This window comes from Pleurodeles waltl, chromosome 11, assembly GCF_031143425.1.
Source record: "Pleurodeles waltl isolate 20211129_DDA chromosome 11, aPleWal1.hap1.20221129, whole genome shotgun sequence".
Lineage (NCBI taxonomy): Eukaryota > Metazoa > Chordata > Amphibia > Caudata > Salamandridae > Pleurodeles > Pleurodeles waltl.
In genome coordinates, this window is record NC_090450.1 from 18266259 (window position 1) to 18281861 (window position 15603).

The following is a 15603-nucleotide window of genomic DNA, read 5'->3' on the forward strand; positions in this document are numbered from 1 at the left end:
CCCATACCCTTGATTCCTCGAGTATTGAGGAAGATTCGCCAAGACCGGGCTCTAGTAATCTTAATAGCTCCGGATTGGCCAAGGAGGGTGTGGTACTCCGACCTTCTCCAACTCTCAACGTGCCCGCCGCTCCATCTCCCTTTCAGGGCAGACCTCCTCTCACAGTCGCAGGGGCAGGTTCTACACCCCAACCTCCAGAGTCTGCACCTACATGCCTGGAGATTGAACGGGGCAACCTGAGTTCCTTCTCTCTCCCGCCTGAGGTAGTGGATGTTATATTAGCGGCCAGGCGACACTCCACTAAATCTATCTACGCTAATAGGTGGTCTAAATTTGTTGCGTGGTGTGGAGAGAGGCAGATTGATCCCTTACATGCTCATCTATCGGACGTTTTGTCTTTTGCTCTATCTCTGGCGCAGAAAGGTTGTGCAGTGGCTACCATTAAAGGTTATTTATCGGCCTTGTCAGCCTTCATATGTCTTCCAGACCAACCATCTTTATTTAAATCCCCTATTGTTATCAGATTCTTTAAAGGTCTTCTAAATCAATATCCTCCAAAGCCATTCGTTATGCCGCAATGGGATTTGTCCTTAGTCCTGACTTTCCTTATGGGGTCCCCTTTTGAACCTATGCATTCTTGCCCCTTGAGGTATTTGGTTTTAAAAACAGTCTTCCTGATAGCTATAACATCAGCAAGGAGAGTGAGTGAGTTGCAGGCCTTATCAGTAAAACCCCCTTATACAACTTTTTATGGGGATAAGGTGGTGTTGAGGACCAAGGCTGCTTTCCTCCCGAAGGTTGTTTCACCCTTCCATTTGGCTCAGGCAATTACTTTGTCCACGTTCTATCCTCCGCCTCATCCTTCCAAAGAGGAAGAAAGACTGCACCGTCTGGACCCAAAGAGAGCGTTGAGCTTCTTTATCGATAGAACAAGGGATTTCAGGCTGGAGGATCAGCTGTTTATTGGATACGTGGGCAAGAGGAGAGGAAAGGCAGTCCACAAGAGAACACTATCCAGGTGGGTTGTTCTTTGCATTAAAATATGTTACTCTTTGGCAAAGAAGGATCCTCCTGAGGGCATTAGAGCTCATTCCACCAGAGCTAAGTCGGCCACTTCGGCCTTAGCCAGAGGTGTTCCTGTGGTCGACATCTGCAAGGCCGCAACTTGGTCGTCCCTTCACACTTTTGCAAAACATTACTGTTTAGATTCTGAGGTTAGAAGGGACGGCCATTTTGCACGGTCAGTGCTGCAGGATTTCTTGGTTTGACCATTTAGGCACCCACCGCCGGGCGTGGTACTGCTTTGGGACTCTATTCATGAGGTGAGGAATCCACAGGTAGTTGTATCCATCAGAAGAACGAGTTACTTACCTTCGGTAACGACTTTTCTGGTGGATACATTAGCTACCTGTGGATTCCTCACGGTCCCACCCGCCTCCCCGTTGCCTTTATGGTCTTGCCAAGTAATCCTTGAGTGCGCTCCTCTTGGTCTTTGAGGGTGCAATAGATGTATATATAATATATTTATATATATATGTATATGTGTATATATCTTTATGTATATACTTGGTGTGTGTATATATTTTAAAAGAGAGAGTTTTATATATATATATATATATGTACATAAAAAGATTTACAGTTATTCATACAATGTGGTGTATTTTTACAATATAATGGATGTTGCCTTGCTCTTTCATTGCATTGCCTGGTCGTTCTCATGCACGTAAAAAATGATTGGTACTGACGTCTGCACGTCGTCGAGGACCTCTTATTGCCTGTATGACGTCAGACGGCGTCGCGTGCGAGACAGTGACGTCCTCGTCGACGTGCAGAGACTAGTAAGAAGATTTCCGTCGAATGCTGGCGCCATGGGAGTATTCATGAGGTGAGGAATCCACAGGTAGCTAATGTATCCACCAGAAAAGTCGTTACCGAAGGTAAGTAACTCGTTCGTCTGGAGTAGTGATCTCATGGCTGTGTTTGTGATGACAGCCCTTTTCCAGGGAGATTCACAGTCCCCACCAACCCCACAGCAGAGTAGGAAGGCGTTAACTCTGGCGAATAAAATGTGACTCAGAGGTAGGGATAATTCTGGGGCTGGTACAGATGTCTCGGCCAGGACACCATCTTAAAGATGGCCAAGTGCCCCTGCAGGAACAGCGGGAGAGTTGACCCATAATTTTATGTCTTTGGCGAGACCATCAATTTAGGATTGTAAGTTGGACATGTATGCTCGGTCCCTGTCTAAGGTAATAAATACCACCAGGTATCCAAAGCCTATTGGGAGCAACCTCATCTTAGGTGCCCAGGGCATAGCAGGTGGGCAAGGGGCAATGGACTAAATGGACGATTTAGCCTCATTTATTTGGAGGTCAGAGTAGGGCCCAAGACATAAAGGATTTGAGGAACGCAAGTCCCCGATTTCTCTGGTTTATCCAAAAACATCAATACATTGTCTGCATAGAGGGAAATTCTGTCACTCACCTCTGTGGACCATTGAAATCCTTAGAATAAAGCATTGGCTCGCCCCCCCAGGCTGCCCATGGCGCAATGGCTAATGCAAACAGCGAGGGAGAGAGAGGGCAGCACTGTCTAGTGCCCCTCTGTATATTAAACCAATCCTTCCCGCACCCGTACCCTCACAGTAAGTTTGGTGTAAACTAAATGACTATTTTGAAGTATGTCTTGTGCCACAACCTGTATGCTGGTGTGTACATGTGTTAAATGTTGTAATGCACCTCTTTTAACCTGCTTCACATTATTTTGCCAGTTCCTCCTTTTTCTTCCTGTGATGCTATGTTTTACAAAAAGTGTTCCTTTCTGTCCTCTTGTTGCAAATAACAGGGCAGTGGTGTAAATGTGTCCATGATAGTGACAGCCCATTTGAAGTAAACTAATATCCCGGGCACTGCCCAAATGGTCATCCTGCTAGTGGAACAGAAAGAACCTCCATCCACTCAGGCATTTGTTTTGCTCCAGGCCCAGTTTTCACACCTCATTCAGGACGTGAGCAATAAGAAGGCGGGAGCCGGAAGGTAATGCAAATTAGCCTCCAGAGGCCTTAGACAGGGAAATAAGTAACTTTCTAAAAGTACTTTTCCTTTTGTATTTATTACACATCCAACTTCATCTCTCAATTAGAATGTAATACATTTTTCAATGAGTCCACCAAGTTTCTTAGTATTTTCGAGCCAAATACAAAATATTTGACATTTACTTTCTACATGTTCGACTTATACATACCATGCACATTGACTTAAGGGCTATAAGACCTACATATTGGTGACATATTAGTGTTTAGAAGTAAGGTTTTGAATTGTCAGAAGTGTTTATATTGACAGGTTGAACTGTAGCTTTAAAACAGCTCCTGTCAGGCTACAGTGGCAGGCCTGAATCCATGTTTGCACTGCCACTGTAGTGGATTGCACAATAGGTGCGTAGTTTATCAGTGGCATTCAACTGCCAAGGTTTGGATATACCTTCTACCCTAGAGGGAGACCTGCACATAAGTTAAATATGCCAATTAGCTTTATGCCAATTTAGCCATGTTAAAAGGGGGAGCACAGGCACTTTAATAATGGTTTACAGAGCTAAAATGCAGAGTTCTTCAGCTGGCAAAAACACATATGGCAGCAATCTGGTGGTACACCACACAAAAGATGATTATTTCCTATAAAACACATGCACAGGTAAAAAGGTATGTACAGTTGCTACCAGCCATCGATGACTCCTTAGCCTGAAAATAGTAGTTACAAAGCTCAACTATAGTTCTGTACACTTCATGTGCTGTCATTTGAGCAAAGCATTTTCCAAAATATGGCAAAATAAATTGGGGTGCATCTCCCAGAGACACCCATATAAATAAACACAGGGTGAAAAATACTGTTTTCTTCTTAATGTACTTCACTATTACGGTGGTACTTCCTTTTTCAAATGTGCCTGTCATTTCTAATTGGATTATTATATTTTCATTTTTCCTAAACAGACCAACACATACCAAACAGTGCTGGCTACAGATGGGATCTATTCATTTTGCCTGGTACTGTTTGAAGATGGAGGAATGAATTGGAGACATGAAGCCCTGCCAAAGTTTTACACACCAAAAATGGGTTATTTCAGGTACAGTAATGCCATTTCAGTCGTTATTAAAGACAGAAGAGTTGTGCCAAGTACATTGCAGTGTGTATAGTAAATATTCTTGAATTGAAATATGTTTGTGTCTGAAAAGAGTAAAAATTATTCTTATAGGATTCTCTAATCCTTCCCTGTACTGAATAGCATACTTATGATGAATTAGTAATTTATTGTATGTCCTTAATATTTTATGGAAAACACTATTTAATCCACTGGAAGCTTGAAAGTTCTCATTGACCAAGGGCGAGGTGGAAAGAAGGAACAACAAAAACACATGACTCATATTCATCTGCTTTACATAAGAGTTGGATATTAAAGAGGCTTTTGTAGACTTCCTGAGGTACTCTCGAAGGCAGAGGGAAGCAATTACTAGAGGTCACACCATAGCAGAAACTGTCCCTTGAATCACTGATATTTTTATATGAGCAATGAGGACAGTGCTGGGAAGTATTTGGTCAGGTGCAGGATCTTATAGGAAGCATGGGTGATTTTAAATCCAACCTTTCAGTCACCTGAATTCCGGTGAAGTGATACCAGTGTAGATGAGATCTGATCAGTTCTTAACATGATAGTAGGTCAGACATACCAAGTTTTCTGCCATGTAAAAAGTGCTTATCCTCTTTATATGTGGATACCCTTATACACCAAGGTGAGTATTTTTCCATACTCCATCCCACTTTGATAACAAATGTTAAGGAACTCATAACGGTAACTTGATAGACTTCCCGTCCTTTTATCATGAGTGACATGGGCCACTAAAGATCTCTCTCTCAAGAAATGCCTTGTAGTTCTAAGATTCCTGTGGACCAGAAATGTTTGATGCATTAAGAAAGAGTGCCAGGAGTTCTGTATCTCCAGTTTCATTTTTTTAATAGTCTTCTCCTACCTTGGGAGAATTCAGTTAGAGAACATTGAAGAGAATCATGTCTCCAAAAAGGAATGTAGATTGGCCATCCAAGGTTAGAAATGTTTTGCACAGACATTCAAGAAGATGGAAAACTAAGAAAAATTGAAGCAAACTGAGCTTGTTATGAGACCCTTCTAACAACAGGGTCTGTACAGCTTTCCTGACTGATAGAACGTCATTATTGCCTATATCATTATCTAGCAGTATATTGCAGGTGGTATATGCACCTATAATAGTTAAAACTGAAGTTAGCAATGGTGCAACAAAGTGTTAGTCAATCACGGCCTGGTGGAATAAAAAAAGGTAATTCCCCATACGACAGTGACAGAACAGAGGAATACAGAGCAGGCTCGAATGGATGGTATTGACAGCAAGGAGACAAGACATCTGCAACAGAAAAGGCCGAAGAGAAGGGGGTAAGAGGGACCTCAAAATAAAAAAACCAAGTGCAATTATTTTTGTATATTCCAGTGATAAGTGGGGATTAGTCCTCCAAGGATTCAATAAAAGACCTAAATTAGAGGAGCAGCCGATATTAGTCTTGCTACTCCACAGAGGGAAATGGTCCAATAGTCATTTCCTGGCTCATGCAATCCGGAAAGAGATACAAAACAAATAGAAATGAGGACAGTATGGACCAAAAGCTGTGCCAACAGCTAAATATTTGACTGAAGAGTCTGAATCCACATAACACACAGAAAAGCAGCAAAGGTGAGAGCTTTATGCTTCTCTTTTTTTCAGTCGTTAGTGGTCTACATAGTGAAAAACTGGCACCAAGAACTGCCAGAAATGTTCAGAACAAAGTGCAAATGACCAAACTGCATCAATTTAGAAAAATAATGCCATTGAATAAGAAGGTAACAACAGCAATGACAAAGGACAATCAGATGACTATAAGGTTGGATAGTGTGTGTAAATGGGAAAAACTTATCAATCAGTTCTCTGCAAACTCCTCTGGTTCCACATCAGGACAAGAATACATTTTAAAGTAGGATGCTTAGCCTACAGGGTGGTCCATCTTAATTCAGCTCCCTCTCTCTCAAACCTCTGACTTTGACTTGAGAGGACTCAGGGGTTAGAGCACCTTTCAATTGGAAAGCCCATGTTTGGAATGAATGCACACCCAGCACCAGGCCTTTTCAGGACTTGCCACACTCCCACGTACGTTGCTTACTGTGGATCTAAGAACCAAGCAACCTATCTATTATTCTGGAAGTCCCTAAACAGTCACCTGTTCAGTCTCCATTTAAAGCTGAAAATGTAGCTTTTCTGTTCAGATTCTGTCCCCAGCAATGGCTAGATCTCCCAAAATATAACTCTTCTGAGACTGTGCTTAATGGTGTTTTACCTATGGCCAAGTGTGCGACCCTACTTGCCATCTCCTCTACTTCCTCTTTTCCTCCACTTTCATTATCAATTAGCTGCTCTTAACTGAGCCTATGAGTGTTTGACTATTGAAATATACCATACTACTATTTGTTAACCTTCGCAAACTCTTATGCATAAAGTGACCACCACTTACCAACTCATGTCTGTATATTGGCCTACGCCTCAGTTCTTAGTCTAATTTGCTTATTTAACACTCTTTTGGTTGTTCGACCTAAAGCTCCCACATACTTCACTGTATATATAAGAGATGAATAAATGTATTGAATAAACAAATAAAGATGCTGATATACACACATTCTCAAGAGGCTCTTGACAGTGTTTTCAAAGAAACCTTTAGCCCCGTAACACACAACAACCTGTAGCCAACCCTTCCAGACGGGTCATGTGTGGAAGGGGTTTCTTTATTGCCTGATTACTCCAGGTAACACTAGCATTGAGAAGGATTGTAAAACCTACTTTTAAATTATGTCTGAACAATTAGAATGGGGAATGTCTCCAACTCCTGAGGTAAAATGTTTTGGAAGCAGCAACTCCAGGCCAATGAAATCAAACCACCATTGAACGTACTAAAGGAGAAAAAAGATCTCAAGGAACAACGTGGGGTGGAAGCCATACACTAACAATATGAAACCTACTGTTCGATGGCATATGTTGCTGCAGATACACATGTTTAGCACAGTCCGCTGCCCACAGTCCGCTGCCTGGTGTTGGGCTCGGAGTATTACAAGTTGTTTTTCTTCGAAGAAGTCTTTTTTGGTCACGGGACCGAAGGACTCCTCCCTCTTCGGCTCCATTGCGCATGGGCGTCGACTCCATCTTAGATTGTTTTTTTCCGCTGTCGGGTTCGGACGTATTCCTTTTCGCTCCGTGTTTCGGTTCGGAAAGTTAGTCAGAATCTCGGAAGAAAGCGTCGGTATTGTTCCGTTCGGTATCGGGATAGTTAGGTACATCGACACCGATCATCGGAAGACTTTGGGGTAGCTTCGATCCCCCATCGGGGCCTGGTCGGCCCGACCGCGTGCGACATCGAAGCCGATGGAACGGACCCCGTTCCGTTTCTGCCCAAAATGTCACAGTAAGTATCCTTATACAGATCAGCACTTGGTCTGTAACTTGTGCTTGTCCCCCGAGCACAAGGAGGATACCTGTGAGGCCTGTCGAGCCTTCCGGTCCAGAAAAACACTCCGGGACCGAAGAGCCAGGCGTCTACAAATGGCGTCCACGCCGACAAAACAAAGTTTCGACGACGAAGAGGAAACATTCTCGGTTCCGGAATCAGAATCCGGAGACTCCGACGTCGAACAACAACAACAAACAGTGAGTAAGACGTCGAAAATAAAAACCATTGAGAAGACAAAAGCCCAGGGGACGCCACTGCCAACAGGCCATGGCTCGACCCATAAAACCGGCGAGCCGTCGAAGGCGCCGAAAAAGGGCACGCCCATAGCGAAGACACCCGACTCCGGTCGAGGGACCGCCATGGAGCAACCTCGGAGCCGAGATAGCGGCTCCGAGAGGCAAAAACAAGATGCCGGCACCGAAAAACATCGGCACCGAGACACACTGCCGAAAGCCACAAAAATTCTGTCGGTGCCGAAGCCGAAAAAAGATTCTCTCTCGGCGCCGAAAAGTTCCACACCTCCATCCTACACAGAGGAACAAGGAATAAGTGGCCAGATGCACAGATTTGGACAAGAGCTCCAAAGTGTAGAATCAGACTACACACAAAAGAGACTGTACATCCAGCAAGACACAGGGAAGATATCAACCCTTCCCCCAATAATGAGAAAAAGAAGGATCGGATTTCTCAAGGATGACGCACAACCACAAGCCAAAGTGGTTAAAAAAGTCACGCCTCCGCCCTCTCCACCACAACAGGCATCGCCGGCACAAACACCGCCACAAATGCACTCACCAGCACAAACTACCATAAGTCAAGATAATCAGGATCAAGACGCTTGGGACCTATATGACACCCCAGTGCCGGACAATGATCCAGATTCATACCCCACAAAGCCGTCACCGCCAGAGGACAGTACCTCATACTCGCAACTGGTGGCTAGGGCAGAAGAATTCCACAATGTCCAACTGCATTCCGATCCTATAGAGGATGATTTTTTATTTAACACCCTCTCGGCTACACATAGCCAATATCAATGTCTCCCAATGCTACCAGGGATGTTACGGCACGCAAAACAAATTTTTGAAGAGCCCGTAAAATCAAGAGCCATCACCCCAAGGGTGGATAAGAAATACAAACCACCACCCACAGACCCAGTGTTTATTACTTCGCAGTTACCACCTGACTCCGTAGTAGTAGGGGCAGCTCGCAAAAGAGCAAATTCCCATACATCTGGCGACGCCCCACCTCCGGACAAAGAAAGCCGAAAATTTGATGCGGCAGGAAAAAGAGTAGCATCACAGGCAGCCAACCAGTGGCGCATCGCAAATTCTCAAGCGCTGCTGGCCCGATATGACCGCGCACACTGGGATGAGATGCAACTTCTCATAGACCATCTTCCCCAGGAATACCAAAAAAGGGCGCAGCAAATAGTTGAAGAGGGACAAACGATCTCAAACAATCAAATCCGCTCTTCAATGGACGCAGCCGATACTGCAGCGAGAACAGTCAACACTGCTGTCACCATAAGGAGACACGCTTGGCTCCGCACTTCAGGCTTCAAACCTGAAATCCAGCAGGCTGTCCTTAATATGCCCTTCAACGAGAAACAACTTTTTGGCCCTGAAGTGGACACAGCCATTGAAAAACTTAAAAAGGACACAGACACGGCCAAAGCCATGGGCGCACTCTACTCCCCGCAGAGCAGAGGCTCTTTTAGAAAAACTCCATTTAGAGGGGGGTTTCGTGGCCAACCCACAGACACCACCAGCCAACAAACAAGAACCACACCATATCAGGGTTCATTCCAAAGGGGAGTTTTCAGGGGATATAGAGGGGGTCAATTCCCAAGGAGTAGGGGAAGATTCCAGACTCCAAAAACACCTCCACCTAAACAGTGACTTTCAAGTCACACAACCCCTTCACTCAACACCAGTGGGGGGAAGACTAAGCCAATTCTACCAATCTTGGCAGCAGATTACAACAGACAATTGGGTATTAGCAATAATCCAACATGGCTATTGCATAGAATTCCACAAATTCCCACCAAACATCCCTCCAAAAACACGCAAAATGTCACCACAACATTTAGAACTTTTAGGACTAGAAGTTCAAGCACTACTGCAAAAGGATGCAATAGAGTTAGTACCAGTACAACAAAAAAACACAGGAGTTTACTCCCTGTACTTTCTAATTCCAAAAAAAGACAAAACATTAAGACCAATATTAGATCTCAGGACACTAAATACCTACATCATATCGGACCACTTTCACATGGTCACACTACAAGACATCATTCCACTGCTCAAACAGCAAGATTACATGACCACATTAGACCTAAAAGATGCGTACTTTTATATACCGATACACCCTTCTCACAGAAAGTACCTAAGGTTCGTATTCAAAGGAATACATTACCAATTCAAGGTGTTGCCATTCGGAATAACAACTGCACCAAGAGTATTCACAAAATGTCTAGCAGTAGTAGCAGCACATATCAGGAGACAACAGATACATGTGTTTCCTTACCTAGACGATTGGCTAATCAAGACCAACACAGTAAAAAAGTGCACAAACGACACCACATATGTCATACAAACCCTTCACAAACTGGGTTTCTCCATCAACTATACAAAGTCACACCTCGAACCGTGTCAGACACAACAATATCTAGGGGCAACCATCAACACATCAAAAGGAATTGCCACTCCAAGTCCACAAAGAGTGCAAGCATTCCACAAGGTAATAAGTGCTATGTTTCCAAACCAAAAGATACAAGCAAAATTTGTGCTAAAACTTCTAGGCATGATGTCATCATGCATAGCCATTGTCCCAAACGCAAGACTACACATGCGACCCTTACAACAGTGCCTAGCATCACAATGGTCACAGGCACAGGGTCAACTTCAAGATCTGGTGTTGGTAGACCGCCAAACATACCTCTCGCTTCTATGGTGGAACAGCAACAATTTAAACAAAGGGCGGACATTTCAGGACCAAGTGCCTCAATACATTATAACAACAGATGCTTCCATGACAGGGTGGGGAGCACACCTCAATCACCACAGCATTCAAGGACAATGGGATGTACACCAAACAAAATTTCATATAAATTACCTAGAACTGTTAGCAGTATTTCTAGCGTTAAAAGCCTTTCAACCCATAATAACACACAAATACATTCTTGTCAAAACAGACAACATGACAACAATGTATTATTTAAACAAACAAGGAGGAACACACTCAACACAATTGTGTCTCCTAACACAAAAAATATGGCAGTGGGCGATTCACAACAACATTCGCCTAATAGCACAATTTATTCCAGGGATCCAAAACCAACTAGCAGACAACCTTTCGCGAGACCACCAACAAGTCCACGAATGGGAAATTCACCCCCAAGTTCTGAACAAGTACTTTCAAATTTGGGGAACACCCCAGATAGATTTGTTCGCAACAAAAGAAAACGCAAAATGCCAAAACTTCGCATCCAGGTACCCACACCGCAAATCACAAGGCAATGCTCTATGGATGAGTTGGTCAGGGATATTTGCATACGCTTTTCCCCCTCTCCCTCTCCTTCCATATCTAGTAAACAAATTGAGTCAAAACCAACTCAAACTCATACTGATAGCACCCACATGGGCAAGACAACCTTGGTATACAACTCTACTAGACCTTTCACTAGTACCGCATGTCAAACTACCCAACAGACCAGATCTGTTAACACAAGAGAAACAACAGATCAGGCATCCAAACCCAGCATCATTGAATCTAGCAATTTGGCTCCTGAAATCCTAGAATTCGGACACTTAGACCTCACACAAGAATGTATGGAGGTCATAAAACAAGCTAGAAAAGCTTCCACTAGACACTGCTATGCATCTAAGTGGAAAAGATTTGTTTGCTACTGCCATACCAATCAAATCCAACCATTGCATGCCTCTACAAAGGACATAGTGGGATACTTACTACATTTGCAAAAAGCGAATCTCGCTTTTTCATCTATAAAAATACACCTCGCAGCAATATCTGCTTACCTACAAACTACTCATTCATCGTCTCTATTTAGAATACCAGTTATTAAAGCATTCATGGAAGGGCTAAAAAGAATTATACCACCAAGAACACCACCAGTTCCTTCATGGAACCTTAACATCGTCTTAACAAGACTCATGGGTCCACCTTTCGAACCCATGCATTCCTGTGAAATGCAATATCTAACGTGGAAAGTCGCATTTCTCATTGCAATCACATCCCTCAGAAGAGTAAGTAAAATACAGGCATTTACCATACAAGAACCATTTATTCAAATACACAAAAATAAAATAGTTCTAAGAACAAATCCAAAATTTCTACCAAAAGTAATCTCACCATTCCATTTAAATCAAACAGTAGAATTGCCAGTGTTCTTCCCACAACCAGATTCCGTGGCTGAAAGGGCACTACATACATTAGACATCAAAAGAGCACTAATGTACTACATTGACAGAACAAAGCTAATCAGGAAAACCAAACAACTGTTCATAGCTTTTCAAAAACCACACATAGGAAATCCAATCTCTAAACAAGGCATTGCTAGATGGATAGTCAGATGTATTCAAACATGCTATCTTAAAGCCAAGAGAGAATTGCCTATTACACCAAAGGCACACTCAACCAGAAAGAAAGGTGCTACAATGGCCTTTCTAGGAAACATTCCTATGAGCGAAATATGTAAGGCTGCAACCTGGTCTACGCCTCATACATTTACTAAACACTACTGTGTAGACGTACTAAATGCACAACAAGCTACAGTGGGCCAAGCTGTACTAAGAACATTATTCCAAACTACTTCAACTCCTACAGGCTAAACCACCGCTTTTAGGGGAGGTAACTGCTTTATAGTCTATGCTAAACATGTGTATCTGCAGCAACATATGCCATCGAACTGAAAATGTCACTTACCCAGTGTACATCTGTTCGTGGCATTAGTCGCTGCAGATTCACATGTGCCCTCCCGCCTCCCCGGGAAGCCTGTAGCCGTTTAGAAGTAGATCTTAAATCTTAAACATTTGTACATTTGTAAATAATTATTATAAACTTTTTATGTACATACGTATTCACTCCATTGCATGGGCACTATTTATAGCAAACAACTCCATCCTCACCCTCTGCGGGGAAAACAATCTAAGATGGAGTCGACGCCCATGCGCAATGGAGCCGAAGAGGGAGGAGTCCTTCGGTCCCGTGACCAAAAAAGACTTCTTCGAAGAAAAACAACTTGTAATACTCCGAGCCCAACACCAGGCAGCGGACTGTGGGCAGCGGACTGTGCTAAACATGTGAATCTGCAGCGACTAATGCCACAAACAGATGTACACTGGGTAAGTGACATTTTCATTCTACTACGCACTTCTAAAGAAACCTTCAGCAGACCCCATGGTACTCAGCAACTACCAGCCCAACTCCTTGCTCCCATTCCCAGCCAAGGGTCTAGAGAAGGCCATCAACCAACAATTCACCAAGCACCTGCGCAGAACCATCTCCTCATTACCTCCCAATTTGGCTTAAGCACCAATCACACCACTGAGGCAGTCCTGATCATAACACTAATGACATTTGAGCCCTCCTCAACCAAAGAAAAACAACAGCACTGATCTTCTTTGAACTATTGCAAGCTTTCAACACTGTCTCAAACCACATGCTCATCACAAGGCTGCATAGCATCAGCATCCAGGGAGCCGCTCTCAAATGGATCACCTCCTTCCTCACCAGAACAAAAAATAAAATCCACCTGCCACCATTCACCTCCAAACCCAAAGCAATCATCTGTGAAGTACCCCAAGGCTTATCGCTCAGCCCCACCTTATTCAACACCGACATGATCCCACTGGCTGGCATCATAGGATCCCACTGGTTCAACATTATGGGGGTCATTCTGACCCTGGCGGCCAGGGCCACCGACCACGGGAGCACCGCCAACAGGCTGGCGGTGCTCCCACGAGCGGTTCAGCCGCGGTCAGAAGCGGCAAGTCGGCGGGCTCCCGCCGACTTACCGCTGCTCGGGGGAATCCCTCATGGCGGCAGAGCGCGCTCCGCCGCCATGAGGATTCTGACAGCCCCTACCGCCATCCTGTTCATGGCGGGAAACCCGCCATGAACAGGATGGCGGTAGGGGGTGCCGCGGGGCCCCTGGGGGCCCCTGCCATGCCCATGCCAGTGGCATGGGCACGGCAGGGGCCCCCGTAAGAGGGCCCCTACAAGTATTTCACTGTCTGCTTGGCAGACAGTGAAATACGCGACGGGTGCAAATGCACCCGTCGCACCTTCCCACTCCGCCGGCTCGATTACGAGCCGGCATCCTTGTGGGAAGGTCGTTTTCCCCTGGGCTGGCGGGCGGCCTTTTGGCGGCCGCCCGCCAGCCCAGGGGAAAACTTGAAATACCCGCCGCGGTCTTTTGACCGCGGCGCGGTATTTTGGAGGGCGGAATTCTGGCGGGCGGCCTCCGCCGCCCGCCAGAATCAGAATCAGGCCCTATGTCATGTGCAGCTCATCCCCTCTCTCTTTCTCCGATGACTCCACCAGCACCAACTTCCACAAATACATGACTGGTGTTGCCAACAGGATGAGGATCAACTGCCTGAAGCTCAGCAAGGTCCATACTGATGTACTGATCCTCTGGAACACCTGCTCCCACCGAGGATAACTCCTGGTGACCCGAGGAGTGATACCCAGTACAGACTCCTTCCTCCACACCAGAAACTTTGGCATCATCCTAGACAGTAAACTAACCATAACATCCCAGGTCAAGGTTGTTTCCTCCTACTTCTTTATTCTGTGATTACTGCACAAAATCTTCTAATGGCTTCCACAAAGCTGAAGGCACTTCATCACTCAAGCCCTCATCATTAGCTGACTGGACTACGGCGATGCTCTCTACTCAGGAATTGCAGCCCACCTCCTCTACAGTCTCCAGGTCATACAAAACCAGCTGCCAGACTCATCCTCAACAAACCCATAGTACCTCTCACCTCAAGGAACTCCACTGGTTTCCAGTGCCGAAGAGATACCAGTCCAAGCTCCGATCACACACATACAGAGCCTTCATAATTGCAGACTTGCCTTCTTAAATCACTCGGTGAACTTCCATCAGTTCATCAGACACCTCTGCGTCTCCTCTTGTGTGCTTGCTTTCACCCCGGCATCTTCCAAAGTAGAAACGGTGGACGCACCTTATCCTACATTACAGCAAAGATGTGGAATGACCTTCCTGTAACCTCCCCATCATTACCAGAGTTCCAAAAATCATTGAAGACCTAGCATTTTGACTGCACCATGCCAGTGCCTGGATAGCCTCACAGGTGGCAAGCAGCACTCTTGAAATTGATTGATTGGAAAACTGTGATAAAAATTCCATTGCCTTAAAATTTTTAAATAACTGTATAGAATATGACATATGTTTGTGGAAATCTGTCAAGGAAAAGCTCGAAGGTCACTAAAATTAAAAGAATGAAGAACATGTGAATGGGGCCGATACTAGTAATGAAGTATGCAGATTAAAAGCTGCTTCTTGAAATGTTGCAAATGCTCTGGGCAAATAAATGCAGAACCAATTTATTAAGATACATGGTTTCACTATCTCATAACGGTAGAAAGGAATATAGGTCCTCTACAACCGTCCATGGAATGCATTCTCTTAAGAAATCGCATTAGAATGTGATGTGGTGGAGGACAGTGTGTGCTACCTAGGCACTTCACTAGATAATTATAATACAACTATGCTACTCCAATAATTGGACATTTTATTCCTCATCATGAGGCATTCTTGCATTTTTTTAGATGCCTATATATTATTTGATACCACTTTCTTGTAGGCTTCCAGGACAAAGCACCTTGTAGTATTCCGAAAGAAGTTTTCTAAAACGTTTTAACTGCGTTCGGAAAATTGGCGTCATGCATTTTAGTAGATCCTTACAAACGCTAGAGGGCATATTTAAGAGCCCCTCGCACCTCCTTGCGGCACACTAGTGTCATTATTTTTTACGCTAATGTGGCTCAACGAGGCCAAACA

The 15603-nt window shown here is 44.4% G+C and overlaps 1 protein-coding gene across 2 annotated transcripts in view; it reads left to right on the top strand.

The window, feature by feature from the left end:
- The window catches only part of LOC138265247 (fibrillin-2-like), a 514969-nt gene that overhangs the window by 135549 nt on the left and 363817 nt on the right, over window positions 1–15603 (top strand). For both annotated transcript variants that reach the window (XM_069212836.1, XM_069212838.1), the window contains exon 15: window positions 3986–4119. In XM_069212836.1, the coding sequence (XP_069068937.1) occupies window positions 3986–4119 (134 nt within the window). The remainder of the gene's footprint in view (window positions 1–3985; window positions 4120–15603) is intronic.